The sequence below is a fragment of the Vespa crabro genome, chromosome 11, assembly GCF_910589235.1.
Source record: "Vespa crabro chromosome 11, iyVesCrab1.2, whole genome shotgun sequence".
In the NCBI taxonomy this organism is placed as follows: domain Eukaryota; kingdom Metazoa; phylum Arthropoda; class Insecta; order Hymenoptera; family Vespidae; genus Vespa; species Vespa crabro.
In genome coordinates this window covers 609,512-630,465 of record NC_060965.1, presented here as the reverse complement: position 1 = coordinate 630,465, position 20,954 = coordinate 609,512, and the positions used below count along the sequence as shown (strand labels likewise).

The window sequence follows — 20,954 nt, the reverse complement described above, 5'->3', positions numbered from 1 at the left end:
GGAAACTCCGATATAAAGCATAATCGCAAAACTCGCCGAATATGCTCAAAAGTTCTTTAGTTATAACTTCTATTACACGAGCGTTGAAAGCTATTTCCTGTCGTTCACCGGTAAAGGAGAGAGCTTAATATGAATAAATAACATAAAGATATCAAATTGTATATATATATATATATATACACACACCATGTATATATATATATATATGTATATATATACAATATAAAGATATGAGATATTGTCAAATGACTCATTACATAGAGTGCAAAAAAAGAAAATTAAAAAGGAAATTAAAATCGCAAGTTAGATCATTCAATAATTAATATTTAATCGTATCGTATCGAAAAGAGACAGAGAGAGAGAGATATGACATTCAATCAGCGAATAGGAATTCAAAGAAATCCGATTAATGGGAAAGGACCAATGACAAAGCGAATCGTGAAAGACGCCATCTGGTTGGTGGATTAGGTCGAGCGAACGTACGAGGATAGTTTCCCTATCTATGATGGCGCCCGCGCACCAAGACGAAACGACGAAGGCGGTGGTGGTAGGAGTAACGAATCTCGAGAGTCGGCAATATGGCCGGCCAGATGTGCAGTAGCAGGGTGTCACGGTGGTGTTAGTGCCGCGCGTTATTTATGTCGAACTACCGAAAGTCTTGTCCGAATCTCGCGTGTTTTCATGGGATCGGTGATATACTTTGTAGAAGCAGGAATAACGCTTGCACGAGGGCATAGCACACGCTTCCCGGCCAAGCAAATATGAAGTAAGTAAGAGCTTTTTTACTAATGAACATACACGGCATTATCGAATACACATAATTCGAGACGAACTTACGACGACGTCGACGATAATGACGACGACGACGACGACGACGACGACGACGACGACGACGACGACGACGACGACGAAGACAACGAGGAGTAATACATATCTTTTCGAAAGTGTTGAGATCAGTTAAGTCAATTCAAAGCTGTTGGATTTATTTCTTTTTCTTTTTATCTCTCTCTCTCTCTCTCTCTCTCTCTCATTATTTTGTCCCTACATATTTTTTTCTTTCTCACTCTCGCTACGCTCGTTTGTTTTTATTCAAATCTCTCTCTCTCTTTCTGATTCGCTCGTTCACTCTCCCTCTCTCTCTCTCTCTCTTCCATACACTTTATTTCTCTGCTTTACCTCTTCGCTCATTCTCCCCTTCCAAGGCCTTACATGGGGGCCTAACGGACTGTTTACGGCCCTTGACCCTCTCTTCCACCCGATCATCCTGGCAATCCCCCGTCACGACGCTCGCAAAAAGGATTCTTTCCATTTCTTTCTCTCTCTCTCTCTCTCTCTCTTTCTCTCTCTTTTTAGCTTCTCCCTCGCTAACTCTTTAAAATTCTTGTAGAATCTAACAGAGTTAAAAGACTTCCTTCTGCTTGAGAACGTGCAAGTTTTTTTTCTCTCGACAGGAGATGGAATTGCACAGAGAGAGAGAGAGAGAGAGAGAGATGGTCGACAGGAGCGTGTGTACATATACGAGAAAGAGAAAGATAGGGAATATAATAGAAAAGGGCGAGGAAGGTTGCCGAAAGGAGGGGAAGAAAAAAAGGAGAAAGAGAAAGATATTGTAGGTGGTGCAGCCGAGAGGGGAGGGGGCCAAGTAACGATTTTTGACAGAGCATTTCGATCGAGCATCATCCGCGGCATCGTGCATCGTGAAAGCAAGCAACGCCACCAGCTGCTTTCCTGCCCTTCTTTGCGTCCTCGCCCTTCGACGTGTCCTCTTCCATCTCCCTCTCTTTCTTTATATATATATATATATCTTTTTCTCTTTCACTCGACATCCTTGCATCGTCCTTCCTTTTTCCAAGTTCGCCAGCTCCTTCTTCTTTTTCTTCTTCTTCTCTTACTGTTTCTCTTTCTCTTTCTCTGTTTCTCCAATGAGAAGGTTTCTTGTATGGAGATTTCGCGATACTACGCACGTACGACGTGGTGGCTTTAAAATGCGATCGATGTCAAGGCGAGTGCGATGACTTTTCGTGGGACTCTCTCTCTCTCTCTCTCTCTCTCTGTCTCTCTCTTTGTCTCTTTCTTTCTCTTTCTCTTTCTCTCGCATTCGCTCGGGAGGACTATAATATGCGCGCGTATCCTGGACCGGCTGCTTTAAAAAATAATCCCTTCCTCTCGGTAACATTATAATTCTTCTGTACGAGAAAGAAATCGAATAAATAATCGTATTTACGTTTACCAGAAATATCGAATAGACCGAGAATAATTATAATTTATACGATTGATTTTATAAATAAAATTAATAAAATTAAAATTACATACGAATTTCTAATTGAAAACAAATCATAATACAGCGTAATAAAAGAGATTAGTTAACTGAGAGATCTTAAAGCCTTCTTCCCTTTAGTCGATTCTAGCTTTATTACTACTCGCTAATCAGTTTCGTATATTTGCGATTGTTGTTACGTTGCGTTCCTCGAAGAATACAGGGAAATACTTTATGACCCACTTTTGTCGTTAGAAAAAGGAAGAAAAATTGCGATTGAAAGTCCGCGATAAAGACCCATAATAATGAGTGGTGGGGATGAGAAAAGACAACGGATCACGGATGATGATTTCATGGATCATTACGAATTACAATGCGATTAGTCGACGATATTATCTCTTTATTATACGTTCGTAGAATCGAGAAAGGTATTTCATTGCTCGATAAGAAAATGATATTTTTTTATTTATATATTATTATTACAACGATAAACGTTATCGATCGAATGAGTCATCGAAAAGCATATATGTGTTTGTGTGCGTGAGGCGGGAGGGGGGGGGACATTTCGAATCTCTTGAGTTTCGTGTACGTGGCAAAGAAGGGCGAGCTCGATCGATATTTTCTTCCTAATTTCACTAGGATATTTCTCTTCGTCATCGGGAACTTACAGTGTGTGTGAGAGACAGAGAGAGAGAGAGAGAAAGAGAGAGAGAGTGTCTAACGAGCGTGCACCTGGAAGTCACATGTAACGCGAAAGATGACGCATCTGCGCGTTCACTCGAGCAAAGCTTCTCGCATGTGTGCGCCTTCTGTATGCGCTTTTTGCTCGTTGCATAGAACTTGAACGACTTTGCTATTTCCCTATTATTCGGGACTACTACAGGATTTAAGTAAAAATGTTTGTCAATAAAAACGAAATCGAATGGAAAGAAGTGATTATTTTTCCTGAGTTATACCTATCCAAGATTGTACTACATGTTCGCTTTAGATCATTACAATTCTCTTTCTTTTTTTTTTTTCTTGTTTAACTTCGAACATATTTCCTTGCCTTTTACCCCTTCGTCTGTTCTTCTTTTTCTTCTCTCTTTCTCTCTCTCTCTCTCCATCTTCTTTTTCTTTCATTCTCTTCTTCGACTCGAAACGCTTTGCGAGTTTTACGACCGGCAGGAAACAAGAATTATCCATAAAATCCGATTTCCTTTCGTATAATCGCCTTACGAACTACCGGACAAGTAAGAATGAAAGAAAGAGAAAGAGCACGCTTTTAAGTCCACCAAACTCCTCTATAGAACTACTACTACTACTATCACTATACTATTGCTGCTACTGCTACTACCGTCATTACTCTCGTTTGGTCTTTTAGAAAAGAAAAAGAGAGAGAGAGAGAGAAAGAGGTTGTTCGATGATCGATAAATTTTATGAGTTCTGTTGCATGCATTATTTTTTTTGTGCCTTTATTTATTTATTTAATTCTTTTTTTTTTTTTTTTTTTTTACATATATACTTATTTTTTTTACTTTTAATTTTTTTTTTTTTTCTGACCAATCTTTATGACACAGTGATCGACTTTATTACGATCATATCCGTGTATATTTTTATTATCGGTCCGTTAAACACGAGAGTTCATATGCATATATACGACTCGTTTCGGTAAACTGCACAAAAGCACGTTAGCAGGAAAGGCACAAAAGGCTTGCGAATTGATTGATAGAGTTGACCGTACGATGACGACCACGTTTGATAAAGGAACGAATCAATGCGTTGTCCTGTCGCTCCTGCGTCGTCCTTATTTTTGTATCAAAGAAAAAAATAAAGTATATAAAAAGAGAGAGGGTGAAGAGAGAGAGAGAGAGAGACAGGAGAGGATAGGAGGGAAAAACTTTTAGTTCGTTCTATAATATAAAGAGAGAAAAAATGGAGACTCGGAGCAAATTCACCGAGAAATTCAAACTCTTCCGAACGTGTTAGGGTCAACGTACCACAGTTATTTGCATCGTCAGCTTCCATCCTCTCTTTGCGAAATAGTTCGAAGAGGCATTTCGCGACGATCGAGAGAAGAGACAAACTCTGAGAAATAAATCTATAGGTAAACGAGATTATTGCAATAATTCCCGGTATTAATCGAAATATTATTATGAGAATTCCTTTGATTTTAATTTCGGGTTTCGATGATACGTGTCTTCATCATCGATTATTGTTACACGTTAAGCTTCACCCTTTGTCTCTGTTTCATAGTAAAGCTCGCTTAAAAAGGAAAATAAATAAAATAAGAAAATAAACAAAAAATTAAAAAAAATAAAAAAAAAAAAAGAAAAAAATATAAAAAAGAAAATAAAAGAAGAGATGAAAAATAAACGAAAGCTCGATAAAAGATTGTAGTAGTCGGCCCCCTCTCCCCCGACGTTTGAATTCCAAAGGAACGTCGAGGCATAATAATCATTGTTCCAATTGCGGCACACGGGGAGTAACCACAGAAGATTCCAATGCTAATGGGATTGCGCATGTTAATGATGCGCAAAGCGTCGCAGCAGAACGATGATGCGATCGAAGAAGAAGAAGAAGAAGAAGAAGAAGTAAAAGAAAAAGAAGTAGAAGTGTTCGTGCCATTATCATGTTGCATCGAACGAAGCTTTTTCGTTAGGATCGAATTTTGTAACAAAGATGCTTTTGTTGTTGAAGTAAAGATTGAACTCTCTCTCTCTCTCTCTCTCTCTCTCTCTCTCTCTCTCTCTGTTTTTCGCACACACTTATATCACACAAATCCGTTATTCTTGCCGAAAAATTTCCCTTCCTTCTCTTTGTAACCTTTCCTCTTGAAAGAGGAAACTCTTTAAGTTCAAACGAGATCCGTTGACGTTCTCTCATTGCCTTATATGCCTTTGTTACGAATCGTTCCACTTGTCTAAAGCTGCCTTCTTTTTTTCCTATGCACACTAACAGAGTCTTCTCGTGCTCACTCATGAGTTTAATTAAGAGGTACGTGCCAAAAGGCACAAACGGGGTCGCTTCTGAGTTAGTTAGCAATAATTGCTGCGTACCTTGAAAAGAAAGAGATAGAGAGCTTGAACGAAAAAGAAAAGGAAAATGGAAATAAGAAAAGATGAATAAGAAAGAATAATAAATTTTATCAGAAATGTATCCTTAACTTTTTTTTTTTTTTTTTTTTACTTTAGCATTAATCAAAAATATATATTTTTTTAACTTTCATATGATTCTTTTAATCGTTTTTTCTGTAATAACTGATATTTCTTCTAGATGTTGGACAAATAAAATTTGATAAATGTAATGATAATATGAGAGAGAGAGAGAGAGAGAGAGAGAGAGAGGCGTAAAACAATATCGTAGAAAAATCGATTTGCCTTTTCTGCCAAGCAACTAAGTAGGTACAGATTTCATAGCCTTCCAACCCGTGTCAAGACTTCGATTTAGTTCCGTATATTTTTGCGACATCCGATCGACAGGAAGTTTGAAGTGAGTTTGAGAAAACGAGGTTAGTGGAAACCGAAACGCGTCGTTCTTCTTTCGTTGAACTTTGCCAGTGGCTGGATAAACGTCTGTATATACTCGTCAAATTTCGTCGGGAATGTTAAAGACGTTGAAGTTATGTCGACTATCAAACGGAAACGTTAGATCAGCGTGCATTGACAAGTATGATTTCTATCTCTCTCTCTCTCTCTCTCTCTCTCTCTCTCTCTCTCTCTCTCTCTCTCTCTCTCTTTCAACTCTTCGTCTAACGAAATAGATCACAGAGAGAATACAGACGGTCGTGTAGTTACAACGAAATTGATAGAGTCTCCTCCTACTATTTCTTCTCTACTCCTTCGTTCAACGTAGAAAAAAATATCAAGAGAAATCTTTAAACGTAGAATTAAACCGTTGATAGATTTATCAAATTCTTTAAGGGTTCAGCTTACATTTAAAATAGTACAATGTCCGCGTCCAAGCTGTCTCGTACACAAAGGATAAAGTATAATAAAAAGAAGGAAGAGGAGAAGAAGAAGAAGATGAAGAAGATACCCTGTAGATTTCTACATCCCTCGTGTCCTTGGTAGCTTCGTACCTTTATTTCGAAGCCGGTGACACGCGAGACCGGTGCATGGTCCCCCGGTGAAAAGATGATACATTGTACGTTCACAGGGGGTAAAGAGGGATGTGGGTGGTTTAGGAACGAGGGGAAAGGTGTATATATATATATATATATATATATATATATATATATATATATATATACGTATATGTATATATAGGGTGTTCGAAGAAGCTATTTAAAAATTGTAACCATTTGTATAATATAGGAGTAAGTCGAACAAACTAGACGTAAGAAATATATAGATGCTTGATAAACGTTTGATTTATCTTTCGATTCGATCGATCCTTTAATTTCTTTATACATTTTGATTAATTCTTCTCCGATCAAACTCTGTATATTTCTTTTACACCCTGTATATTAGACGCATAACATCGGTTGAACGAACGAAGAACTACTCGAGTGTCGTCGGGGCTTGACTTACCTATCCAATTAATGTTCCCGTTCAGTTACCATATGCTGCTGCTGCTGCTGCTGCTGCTGCTATTGCTGTGTTGCTACTTTCGGCGATTGTATCGGTTGTCTTTAAAGACAAAGCCATACTCTTCCTTTCCTTCTTTTGAAGAGTATCCGTTCTAGGTTTCAACGGCGACCGAATAAGCCCAGACTGTCGTCTCTTACAATCTGACTCACGTCTCCACTGTCAGAGGGGAATTTTCCTACCTTACTACCTTCAGCCAGATTAGAGAACGTCGCAAGCCTTTTTAGCCTTCTAAACCTGGGACTAACTTCAAGATTAAAGTCCATTGGTGTGAACGAACTCGTTGACCTCGTTGTTAAAATGCCTGGTTAAAATTTTCTTTAGAAAAATCTCTCTTTAATTGATACAATGTTGTTGATTTTCTAGGAAATCAATGTAACTTATACGTCATACGTCATCATACATGAACGACCACAGAAGAGTATACTCTAGGCGAGAAAAGATTTATGTTAGGCCGGTGCAAGGTCGAACAAGATGCGTCGAGAAATCTAATAAATTATTATACAACCGGTGCTCTCGGTTCTATAGGGGAAAATGCCTTAGGCGATATAAATTTGTCGTGCGGCGTTCCCAATAGCAAGCGCTCTCTCGCTCACATGTTTGTTACGCTTTGCAGGATGTTGTAACTCTCAGAGCATAAAGCATGAAAAGCTGGTATCTCGCGGAAGTAACTCGATGCTTCTCCGGGCTAACACCGATAGCCCTCGTGCTTTCTCTCTCTCGCTTTCTTGCTGAATAAATATGCATATGCATTCACCGTTTCCTCTTTCCTTCTCCGTCTCTCTCTCTCTCTCTCTCTCTCTCTCTCGCCATCTCTATGTCAAGAGAAAGAGATAAAGAAAGCACATATCAGTCGATCCGTGCATACAATCTTATATCGCTTCTATCTTTGATATTCGAGGAGGGTGAGAGAGAGAGAGAGAGAGAGAGAGAGAGAGAGAGAGGGAGGAGCGTAGGCTCATTTGCAAAACGAAATGATGCGTTGTTTAGTGCGACAATCGCATCATCATTTTACATTGTTGCATTCGTTATAGAGAAAGCTTCGAGATGCAGTCAAGTTGGAGAGCGGAACGGTACACGTATGTTGTGCATGTCTATGAATGTATTAGGTATCCATACAACATCATCGACGTCATCGACGGAAGTGAGAGAGTACAAAAGGGAAACGGAACGTTTCTTCTATCCTTTTTCAACGCATTAATCGGAAACAATTCGATGAAAATTAGAAGGCAGTTTTTCTCTATCACTCTCTTTTTCTCTCATCTTTTTCTTTTTTTCTTTTTTTTTTTTTTTTAAGTACTCTTTTGAAAATGAGATTATTATTAGTAAGAACAAAAAAAAAAAAAAAGAAGAAGAATGTATCGGGAGATCAAGCGGTTGTTCTCGATTTTTCAAGAGAATCTGTGTTATCGATAATATATAAATGTATGCGATAACGAATGAGAAATTGACGTCACCGATCCATAATTGAAACATTTATTGAGAATCAATAGGATAAATTTGTGTAAAATGTTTCCTGAATATCTCGGTATTCTTTATCGGGCAACCTCGAATAAAATTAAATCTCGCAGCCGTCAGGTCGATATTTAAATTCTTTTCTGAAGCGTCGCAGTCATTAACCCGAACAATTAATCGTCCTAATTCTCGACAGTCACCAACACCGAAAGGAGCACGTGGTAATGCTGGGGGAGATGATTGTTATGACCTGAATTTCTTAACTATTTCGTTCCTATTCGCAGAACGTCGAGCGATACGAAAAAGAAAAGAGGAGGGAGAAGACGAGAAGGAGGGGAGGGGATGATTGGTAGGAAATGAAAAAGGACAAAAAAGAAAAAACAAATCGTAAGATTCTTTCTTTTATATTTTTTCCAACGTAGTAGTTCTTCCATACGGTAGGACGTCACGTTGGTCGTGGTAAGATAGGAAAAATACGAAAATAAAGCGTAAGGAAACGCGAAACGTTCTTAGATCCGTACCACCCGCGTGGAGTTCTCGAGAGAAGAAATTCGAGAACTCTGAAATATTTGAACGAGTATACCGATCGTTAACGCGTTGCCCTTTATGAGAACTCATGCAATTCATAGAGAATGGAAAACACGTATAAATTTTTTCTGAATAATTGTAACGGTGAGTTTACGACACGCGAGAATATTATTATTTGGTTTGGATCTCTCGCAGCAGGTACTTACATACGGTACTTACCTACTATTCTATACGAGCCTTTTCTCGTAACCATTGAAAATTCTAATCGCGTCTAACATAATGTTACTCGAGGTGTTATTTCATTCAATGTACACGTATTTAGGTAAATATCAATGTTTTAAACTTTACCTTGACATTTTCAACTATATATCACGTTTATCTTTTTGCGTTAACAATACTCTACGATCAAAACTATCACATTGTTTATCAGTGAGAGAACCGATAACCACGATTCAAATTGCAAACTCCCTCGAGCGAGCCGAATTCAAAATAGCGTTAAATCGATAATTCATTCGGTGGTTCAATGGGGAAGCTTTCCTGCAAATAGTCGACGAGGAGAGTCTGCCCTGACAATAATAAATAACTACAGACGATCATCATTTTCATTGAAATCTAAACCGCCGTCGTTGATCCTTCGTATAAACGACTCTTAGAAAATTCAGAGGGTTTAGTTATTATTTCGTGGAAGTCCGACCTACTAAAGTTCCCGATTTATATCGTCCTCCAATATTTTTCTTTCTCGCTACGAGCGTCGTTCATCGATTCGGTTATTCCAAGAACCAACCCTCGAGTACGATCTTATCCTTAGAATTTCATCGTAAATTTTGTCTTAAAAAAAAAAAAAGAAAAAAAAAAAGAAAAAAGAAAAAAGAAAAAAAAAGCAAGACAAGGAATAAACTCCTGTAAACGACATCAACTAGTCTGAACGAAATACTTTATCGAGGATATATTTATCTTTTAAAAAAACAAAACAAAAAATCGACTTTGTTATCGTAGAACTTTCAAACGTCATACATGATCGATTCTCGATCGATTCCACGTCAGTCGGTTAAATGTGGCTATCGTCGAGTTGGTCAAACCTCACGTCGAAGTCGCGTTATCGCTACTTCTAGCTCGGTGTCGAGTAGTAAGTGTAGTACGTGCAACAGCACCGAGGAGGAAGTGATGGATGTGGCAGTATCTTACCCACATCCTACCTCGTCCTGTTCCTGTTTCGCGACCGAACGGAGACTTGTTTTAACGATCAATCGCGGTGAAAGTAACACCGTCCAGGAGTTCTTCCGTGAATCGATGAGCTAATTTTATCGTGCTTAGGGTTACACCCCCTCTCCACCACTCCTTTTCCCTTCGTCCTCATCTTCTCCTTCTTATCGTCGTCTTTGTTTATTTTCCTCTCATTTTCCAAACCGAACGGATCAGAATCTCGTACTGGAGGTGAACTCGATTATCGGGGCAAACGGAAACACGATTAAAATAGAAAGTTTTAGCTCAATATACGCGAATAACGCTTCAACGTTGACGTTATTATCATCTTAATTCGTTTAGAACGTTAAGTGTAGCTTTAGTCAAAAGTTACTAAATGTGATTATTGGTTACTAATGCGAGAACGTGTTTCGATTTTATATAAATTCGTTTAAAAAACGTAAACGATATCGTTCATTTTTCCTAAAAGGAACTTCATCTCATTTTTCGGATAAAACTGGTCGCAAAGCAAAAGCCCGATCGTACGAATCGAAGCAGCGTGAAATGTCATTTGTGATTTCGAGCGGAAGAAGCGGATAAGAATAATTCGTTGATCGCACAGTTCACGTCGATTATTCGAGTGACAGCGAGATGTAATCGAAATGTACATATGTATGCATGTACGACGTGGGATTGAGCTTGACTTTTACTAAACTCTCTTTAATACCGCACTCTCTCTCTCTCTCTCTCTCTCTCTCTCTCTCTCTCTCTCTCGTTCTATCAGAATGATACATTGAGAACTCGAAACCGGCTAGACGACGAAAGAGGAGGAGGAGGAGGAGGAGGAGGAGTAGTAGGAAGAAGAAGCAAATCAAAGAGAAGTAGAACTTATACATTCACGGTATCGGAAATCTCAACGGAGAGTAATTGTAACAGTTCGATGGAGAGTTATAAGTTCGTCTTGCGCGAAAGATCGAAAGTTTCTTTTGAAATAGCAACAAAGTCGAGGTAACAGGTTGAGGAAGACTTAGGAGGACGATGATCTAACGGTACACCCATCTCGAACCAAGCGTGAACATGGATGCGATGCAAAGTAGGCAGCATCGCTATCGATGAAACCACCACAAGCAATACGGTCTTGTCGCGATAACAAGCAACGACGAATCGACGAGAGCTACCTATCTGGAAATATCACTGGGCATGGTAGTGCTACATGCTAATATCGGCTTTTATCTCTCATCCTCTATCTGGCCGGTTTTTTTTTTTTTTCGTCGGGTATCCTCGACAGGCGCCATCCGATATGGCAGAGAGAGACAGAGAGAGAGAGAAAGAGAGAAGGAAAACAAAAAACTATTTCACAGGAACATTTTCCCGAGACACCACCATTTTGCCCGTTTTTTTTTTCTTTTTTCTTCCTTTTTCGAAATTTCGATCGAGTTTCCCCTTCCTTTTTTCATTAATCTCTCTCTTTCTCTCTCTTACCTTTCTTTTTTTCTTCTGTGCTTTCTCTTTCCGTGTTTATATATATACAAAAACTTGTATATACGAAAATACACAGGAAAGAGATTTTATATAGGATGATCGAGGTGGAAGATACGCTTCGTGTCATTTTCGGAGATATTCCGACCTGTTTTTTTTTTCTTCCTTTCTTTCTTTCTTTCTTTTTTTTTTCTTTCTTTCTTTAAAACGTGATCTCTTCGTCTCGTCGTCGAAGCCAAGGAAGCAAGAAAAATATCCGTCTACAAGAAGCGCAGTAGTGGCAGCAGCAACAGCAATAGCAACAGCAGCAGCAACAGCAGCATCGTTTCGTTTCGAATCAACGTGTAGCCCGTTGAAACAGCTCACGTTCTCAATCTCTCCGCGAACCGAGAAAGCCTTGCGGATTTATCGTCGGAAATAATCTCTCGTGGAACTTAACCGAACATTTTCTTTCTTCTTCTATCCATATCTTTCTTTTCATTTCTTCTTTTTTAATTACTCTGAAAGGTGTGTCCTTTAGAGATTAAATGCGGATTATTGCTTTGGCATCGTCGCGAGAACGATAAGAGTCATGTTTTTAAAGGAAAAAAAGTAATCATAAATACTAAGCGAGCTTTTCTCATCTCGTGGTATTCGAAATGCGCGCTTTAGCGATACGATATGCGATCCTATCGAGAAAACGTTTTCGAACCATTCACTTTTCTCTTTATCGAAAAAATAAAAAAGAAACAAAAAGATGAATTTTTTTTTTTACATTATTGTCATTCAAAACGTTTTCTCTTTCCATTCACAGACGTTTTACATGGATACGTGAGAAAACTCGAAATGATTTTTGAGGTACAAATAAACGCGCGTGCTTACAGCGATGTAGTAGAAGAGATTCGATCTCGTACGATACACGAACGACACTCAAACCGGACGAGAAGTCGAAGGGATTTTTCATTGGATTAGATGTTACGCAAACAAATTGAATGACTACTCGGCTCCTGGTGATACGTACATAATATATATATATATATATATATATATATATAAGTATATGAACATACGTATGTCAATGAGCTGCTTTGCGTTCTCACTTTTACGTCGACCTTAGGCGTTCTTTTTTAGCTAGCAAATCGAGTCACGCTACTTTCACGCGTAATGTTCTAGAGAAAAATATAGTTGCATAGCATACTTTTATACCTAAGTACATAGCTAGATATGTAGCTCTATACATACATATATATATATATATTTATATATTTATATGCTACGCTGTTGAATACCGTCTCGCGAGCGATTGCATTGGCTGATTAGAAATCTGAGCTGGTATACCACGATTAAACGTTACGAGTAACATTATTAATTAATTGCAAGAGAATTATCGAATTATATCAAGAAGTCGAAGGTTTTTCACGCTTGAGAGTTATTTAAATCGCTAACGAGCAAATGCAAATGCTCGTAGTTAGCAGATACCTATCCTGGTCGCGGAAGATTCATCTTAACGAAGCTTTTTCATTCTGTCTCTGTCTTTCTCTCTCTTTTTTCTCTTTTTTATCATACTACGAACGATGATCCCTGGCTTTACCAACTTTTTCATCGTAATTAAAGAACAACTTTTTTTTTTCTCTCTAATTATTTTCAGCGAAGTGAGCATATCATCCGCTCGGGCGGCGGTGATGGTCTACGACGACGTCAACAAAAAATGGATACCGAGTGGTACCTCGGCAGGACTTTCCAAGGTCCAGCTATATCACCATCAGGTGAACAACACCTTCCGCGTCGTTGGGAGAAAGTTACAGGATCACGAGATCGTTATCAATTGCGCCATCCTTAAAGGACTGAAATATAATCAAGCAACGGTCACGTTCCATCAATGGAGAGACAACAAGCAGGTTTACGGACTGAATTTTTCTAGTAAGGACGATGCCGACGCTTTTGCGACTGCTATGCTTCAAGCTCTTGACGTAAGTTTTCTCTTCATGTTGGAAAAAAAAAAAAGAAAAAAAAAAAATAAACTTATCAGATAGTATTCAAGTCACACGTAAGAGTTTCCAAATCATTTCGACGTTTGCGATTAGTTACCCGATAAATCTATTTTTATATCTTCGATAAGCTTCAAAATTCGTGAAAAACTATGAGAAATTTTTTTCTAGGATGATTTTTCATTCTCGGACCCTCTTTCACGATAGCTCTTGTTAGCTACCGGGACAGGACGACGACTATTAGCTGACCGTTATCGTGTGGTTATCCAGACAAAAAGAGGGTGGTCTGTTAAATTAATTTCGGTCATCATCCTCCTCCAAACGACCTTGCATCTCTTTTTCGGTATAAATTGCAAAAGACACCGCTTCGTCATCGCATCGTTAATATCGCAGGATAAAGAGCGGGGGAATAATTAGTTTCGTGGCAATTACAATTAGTCGCGGTGATCTTAGAATTGATCGTATCTCATTACCGACGTGACACTTTTAATTGAGATATCTACTAATTATCTGGAAACTCTTTCTCTTTCGTTTATATAATAACTCGAACAGGGAAAAGACAACATTGGAACATTTCCAAAGATACTTAAGAAACTTTTTTTCTTTCGATAATCTAAATTTGCATCTTATCTTGTAAATTACTCCGAAGATTATTACATTTAACTTAATAAGCCTTTAGTTGAATCAACGATCATTTCTTTTTTCGACCTTCTCTCTCGATGGCCCGAAATTAATGTAGGTGCGAGTATTAAATTTTTCCCTGCATTTACGCTTACCCTCCTCGATGCCGCAGTCCCAGGACATTTAACAGAGTATAATTCAATTCAATTCGATTCAATTGTTCGACCGGTTGCGTAGGTGCTAAGCAACGGAAGCAACATATCAAGAAGTCTGGGTCCGGCAGTCGCACCGACGACTCAGCAGCAACCTGTTTATCAGCAGCAGCAGCAGCAGCAGCAGCAACAACAGCAACTACAACAGCAGCAACAACAGCAACAGCAGCAGCAGCAGCAACAACAACAGCAACAGCCGCAGCAACAACAACAGCCGCAGCAGCAGCTAGCGAATGCTCAGTACGAGGAGGACATGGGATACAGGTCGGTGATCTTTTGCTTGTTAACACTTTCTTTTCTTTTTTCTTTTTTTCTTGTCCTGTCTACGGACGATCACATTAAAAAGAATGCCGTGTCGTAGAAGCGTTTTATTATTAGAATCATCGAACGAGTTTGAAATATTCATTTGTCAAAGTCATTGTATCGCACTGTTCAGCTCGAACGAACTTTTCGTTCCGACCGTTCGTTAAAATTTATTCGATCATTTTGATCGAGCGAAAAACAGTTTGATTCATTCGTACCGAACCTACCGATCGTCCAGTATCGCTGGATAAAATTACTACTTCGGTTACGAAGATTTAAGGCTCCGCTGTAAGAACGTACATGCGTTTCCTTATTTGTGGTTCTGTTTTTTTTTTCTTTTCCTTTTTCTTCTTCTTTTTTTTTTCTCTTTTTTTTTTTTTTTATATCAAAACGTTAGAAATCTCGTGAATTTTCTCGAAGAAAACGCGTAGACGTTCAATCAGCAGCCCCCTTCCTTTTGGGTTGAGAGCCTTTGGTCATAGTTGCGTGGTTCCAGTCAAGGTCATAGCGCGCGAGTCTCCTTGTCTTTGGGCCATCTTCCTGCCGGGGGCCAAACGGGTCTCTCCGTGGGGCCCCCGACACCAACCCCCAGTCATCATCCATCCGTTAGTAACGCCGTCACCACCGTCATTCAGGTGGGCTGTTCGCGTGGCTCACCGGCCGAGGGACTCACGAGGTGATTTTGCGCCTTTTAAGCGACGATATTATCCATGTACTCGTGATTTACAATTTGGGATATCTCAAGTCTGATCGTAAAAGAAATTTTGTGTTAAATTCATTCGACGATCTTTCATAATCTCAATTTTTACAAGCTAAAACATTTTGATAATGTCAAAGAGAAGAAGGAACAAATCTGCCTATCGAAATAATTTCACACAATATTTCTTACGATATCATATACTTAGTTTGAAAATCATTTCACCCTTTCAAACTTTGTCCTCTAATGACTTTCATTTTTTGACCGAACCCCCCCCCCCCCCCCCCCACGAACCCCACCCACACTAGTATCACGATCACTCTATCACACGATGCAATGATAGCTTTTGCATTCTTCTAATTGATTAAACATTTCTTTGACATTTCAATGCTTAAGTTTCCTACAACACGTACTCTGGTGAATGTGTACGAATATAAATGGAGAGAAAGGAAATAACCTTTTCGAGACCTCCGAAAATTATGTTCGGAGTGTATGCGGGACGGTGTCGACCGTCGACGAAAATAACTCGAAATCGTAAAATGTCAGTATACGTGGTCGTTTTTGATTTTTCGCGTTACGTTTCGTACTTGTAATTGTAAAAAAAGAGGAAAAAAAGGGAAAGAGAGAGAAAGAGAAAGGGAAATTTATAATTCCGATTCGAGATATTGCATTTTCGTGTAATATATCAAGCCACGTTGTCGCTGAGTGTGCTCGCTCGAAGTTCCATTGAAAATAGTCATCGTTCGTTAATGCGTACGAGCCATTCGAGGAGCTACGGCAATTCGTTTTTCTACTTGTCTCACCATTCAACGCTCGCCAGTATTTATATTGAAACCATCCATTCCGAGAAATGTTTTTCTCGGTTGAACGAACGCCCTCTCTCTCTCTCGCTCTCGCTCTCTCTTTTTGCAAAAGAAAAGAAGAGAAAAATATTCATCGTATTAAAAACTGAAACCGGGAGACGTCCTTTCGCTCGCGTTGGTTCATTCACCTTTTTTTTTCTTTTTTTAATTTGTCTTTTTTTTCTTTCTTTATTTTTATTAATTTTTTTTCTTTTCAACTTTTTTTTTTCGAAAAGATCCGACGGGTATATGAAAATGTTATAAAGAAATTCGTCGAATAGTAATCGCGTTGGATATCTCACACGGGCAGTGTTTAATGCAGATGCAGTAGACACGACGGTACAAGATTAGAAACGGTACTCGGGTACTCAGCTGTGTTTACTCATTCTCTCCACCTTCTCTTTCTCTATCTTATATCCATGGCTTTTTCATCCCAACGCTCGTATATAGCGCCGGGTCCTCCTTTGGTACTTGTTAGATGAAGCGCATAAAATAATAGTAATAGCGATAATCTATGTAAATAATGCGTTGAACTTATCGATAAATTTTAGACGTTAGTTGACATATTCCACGAGCGTCCTTACGGGGTCTGTAACGTGATATTAATATTTATCCACCTTAGCGGTAGCCTGCTGTAGTAATTTAATCTCGAACAAATATCGCTTCGAGATTACGAACGACTGCATATTATTCGTCTCTATTTATTGATATACATATGTACGTCGAATAGATATAACATATAAACCTTTTCTCAAGAACCCATGGTTAATAGGAGGAATTGTTATCGCTAGGGTGGTTAACACGAACTTTAGACACCATTGTTCTCTAGATATAGCTGATCGCTAGAGACATAATACTTTTCTATTTGTTAGTCTAGTTGGCTGATCGAACACGCTTTGCACTAACCATACGTGCATCATCCTACGTGTAACACCGTCGTTTTGTATTGTAATCGTTTTCGTTCTGAATCTAGGACTATGACCAGAGAAGACGTGGCGATCATTCAGGAGCGTAGAATGTCCCAACAGAGTCAAGGTACGTTATTTAAGAGCACTCTTACAGGCTGTCGTTGGTAACTGTGATAATGGACTCTAACTTTCTCGTAAGTTATAACCATTCGTTATTATGAGAATTAATTTGTATAAGTATATGGAGGATTAGGGCGTTGGTTTAAAAAAGGAAATAAAAAAGAAAAAGAAAAAAGAAAGAAATTGGTTAGAACGTTGAAACGCTTCTATACAGCAACGAACAGTCCGAGCGCCATTTCACCGAGCTGTCCGCCAACGACGCAACAGCAGCAGCAACAGCAGCAACAACAGCAGCAACAATCGGGTCATCACAGAACGTCGTCCGCACCACCGGCGCCGCAACCTCAACAGCAGCAACAAGCCGCTCAACAGCAGACGCAACCGCAACAGCAACCGGCGATTCAGGGGATGCAAGGACCGATAGTCTCTACGGCCGGTGGTCCTTTATCCGCTGGCGGAGGTGGACCTCCGGTACCACCACCGCAACCACCCGCGGCACCACCCGCTCCTCCGTGTCCGCCGTCTATGATAAACTTCAATGCACCCGTACCGCCACCCCCGATGATGATAAATCAGTACGCACAATCGCCATCCTCCCAAACGCAATCTCAATCGCAATCGATCTACGCGGCACAGAATCAGGGTAATCAGTACGGCGGAGGAGCGCCCGGTAACAATCAGTATTCGAATCCAAACGTTACCGGATCCGTCGTGGTCGTAGGTCAGAATCCGAATCAGTACGCGTCTGCCGGTCAGAACAGCTTTTACGGGAACAACGGACAGGGTAGTAACGTGTACGGTAGCGGTGGTCAGGCTGGTCAGACCAGTCAGACCAATCAGTATGCTGTGGTCGGCGGTCAGGGTACGCAATACGGTGCCGGTGGCGGTAGCGGCCCTAACAATCAGTACGCGAGCAACAGTTCGATCGTTCAGTACGCCGCCGGTACAGCTTCGGCGGCTAGCCAATACGCTGCTGCCGCCGTTGCCGCTGTGGTAGCTCAGCAACAAGGCCAAACGCAGTACGGTGTCGTGTCGCAACCACAGCCACCGTCTTACGTTACCGGACAAGTGCAGGCTGTCGCCAGCGCGAATCCTTATGGTACCCCCTCGAATTCGGTGAACCAGTATGCCAGCGGAGGACACCACGCGGTCGCTGCTAACGCTTATGCTCCACCACCGCCTCCCATGGTACCATTGGCGGCTGGTCCCGCTGCTCCACCTCCACCTCCTCCTCCACCCGCGCCTAATGCAAGTAATCCCTCGAATCTTTCCGCTTCTTCTTCTTCTTCTTCCGCTTCGACCGCTCCCGTGGTCGTATCCTCGTCCCCTTCGTCCACCGTGACCACAAACAACGATCCACCGCAACCGGATGCCAATTCTCTCGCTGCGGCCCTACAGGCTGCCAGGCTTAAGAAAAAGCAGGTTGGTATGTTGACGAAAAACTTAAACTCTCGTCGTTTTATTATCTAAACAACGTATCTTCTTCTCTTCGCCAGCAGCAAACGCAGCCCGTCGAAAATAGTGGTTCGAGTACCAGCAGTAGCGGAAGCGGAGGAGGTGGTGGCAATTACGGGACGTTGGGAAGAGGCGGAGGTGGCGGAATGGCTTCTATGATGGACGAGATGGCGAAAACGCTGGCACGTAGACGCGCTGCCGTTGAGAAGAAGCAACCTGAACAACCACCGGTTCGTTTAAACGAGACCAGCTTTTACAAAATGTTCTTCTCTCTCTCTCTCTCTCTCTCTCTCCCTCTCCCTTACGAGTCAAAACGTCTTGTTTTATTACGAACGCTCGCGTCTATACTTTTAGGAACCCGAAAGTTCGCCCGACAAGAAGTCTTGGGATAAGAGCAGTTCGTCAAACAATAAATTTTCTAACGGAGCCGAATCACCAAAGTCGGTTCGAAAAAGGTTTGGTTCCGCTTCCGAGGACACGCTTCTCAAAGTTAATGGCGTTAACGATGGTTCCTCGTTGACGGCACAAGAAATGGAGGCATTTAAAGCGGAGATAATTAAGGAAGTGCGCAAAGAGTTTCAAAAGATGAAGCAAGAAATAATCGATGGTAGGAATCTAAATTAAGTCGAATCGACGTTAGATAGGATTCTAATTAACTTTTATTTTTCCCCTTTCCTTAGCGGTAAGAACAGAACTGAGTAGAAGGTAAAAGACGACGAACGAAACTAATCCGCACGACTAAAGGATATAAGGACGAGAAGAGGAGAGGAGACAGTGAAGGAGAGAGAAAGAGAGAAGAAAAGAGGGTGAGAAAGGGTGGGAGAGGGTAGAGAGAGAGCGAGAGAGAGAGAGAGAGAGAGAGAGAGAGAGAGAGAGAGAGAGAGAGAGAGAGAGAGAGAAACGAAAGATTTGATTAGATGATAGCACGACCGAAGCATTATCGACATTCACACATACAGGTTTTTATTACATATTTGCGAGAACGCAGTGTAGTTATACCATGTATATCGATCATTTGTGTGTAAGTACGTTATCCTAGCTTAGTATCTTAAGTGATCGTGTACACCTTGGTTACCTATTACGACAAAAAAAAAGGAAAAAAAAAGAAAAAAAAAAAGAAAAAAGTAAAAAAAAAAAATAATCGTGAAATACCGTTGGATCAATTGAGCCGCACAATCGTTCATAATTCCATCATAAATTTAGGATTTTATACGCACATGAAGGCGATCCATATCGTTAAGTTAAATGATAATCACGTTAAAAACGAACAATTATTCACGCACAGTACATTCAACGTAAATTACGTTAACATTCGTGCAAATACTATAATAAAACTTTTGTAACATATTTACATAATCACGGTGACTCGTGTATACGTATAAGCAAATAGCTTTTCGGTGATTTTTTTTTTCTTTTTTTCACTCTTTTTTTTTTTTGATTTTTGATTTTTTTTCTATCGAGTTTTCCCATCGAGAATATAATGAAATTGAAGATTAGCTCAATTGACGCAACGCGACGACGGTTCATTATCATATATTTTTTAATCTCATATGATCAAGTAGGATTTTTAAAGCATTTTGTAATAACGTTAAGACAGATAGAATAACGATCTCGTTATAAACGATAAATGTACAGAATTCATTCACCAACGTCGTGGCACATTTTACTCCTTGACATAATTGAAGAGAAAGAGAGAGAGAGAGAGAAAGAGCGAGAGAGCGAGAGAGAGAGCATTTAGTTTCATTTAGATTTTCGCGTAAGTTTTGAATGAATCCAATTGCAAAAATACGTATCTACGTCAGGACGATACATTCCAAATGCGAACAGAAGATCGAAGCGAAGTACTCTTTTGTTTGTCGTTTTGTTTTTTATCTTTTTTATTTTTTTATTATTATTATTATTGTTATTATTATTATTTTTTTTTTTTTCTTTTTTTATAAAGCATCGCGACACAGCCACGACTTTGGACAATCAGATTCGCAATATTTCTTACGTCTCGGATGCAACGTAAGATAAATGCGTTATTATAATAATAATAATAATAATAGAGACGCTAGAACAGTGCGTTGCGCTTGTAACATTGATAAGAATTTTCTTACGTTATTTTCTTCAAATAATCTATGTCAAATCGTTTCGGCATAAGTAATTCTTTTTTGTTCTTTTTTTCTGTTTCGTTGGTTTTTTTTTCGTAAACCGATACGTTACATTGTACACTGCGTATACTCGACGATGGCACTGCCCATCGGCTATTGTCGTAAACGTGATAAAAAGAGAAAATTGTAAAAGTTAATTTAACAAGTCGCATGAAAAACACAAAATGATAACGTACCTTTTATACGCGTATGTATGTATATACGCTG

The 20,954-nt window shown here is 39.7% G+C and overlaps 1 protein-coding gene across 3 annotated transcripts; it reads left to right on the top strand.

Annotated features, from left to right (window-relative positions):
* The first annotated feature begins 534 nt into the window (after positions 1 to 534).
* Positions 535 to 19,396, top strand: LOC124428154 (protein enabled). 3 transcript variants are annotated; one of them, XM_046971904.1, is made up of 9 exons: positions 535 to 766; positions 13,097 to 13,418; positions 14,295 to 14,533; positions 15,069 to 15,248; positions 17,085 to 17,146; positions 17,354 to 18,561; positions 18,639 to 18,824; positions 18,949 to 19,201; positions 19,275 to 19,396. In XM_046971904.1, exons 1-9 carry the CDS (start codon positions 762 to 764, stop codon positions 19,301 to 19,303), a joined length of 2,484 nt encoding a protein of 827 aa, XP_046827860.1. In that variant the 5' UTR covers positions 535 to 761; the 3' UTR covers positions 19,304 to 19,396. The 3 variants fall into 3 exon arrangements, with proteins under 3 accessions (XP_046827860.1, XP_046827859.1, XP_046827861.1); XM_046971903.1 differs by having other exon boundaries at positions 18,636 to 18,824; XM_046971905.1 differs by lacking the exon at positions 15,069 to 15,248 and having other exon boundaries at positions 537 to 766; positions 18,636 to 18,824.
* Positions 19,397 to 20,954: the final 1,558 nt, after the last annotated feature.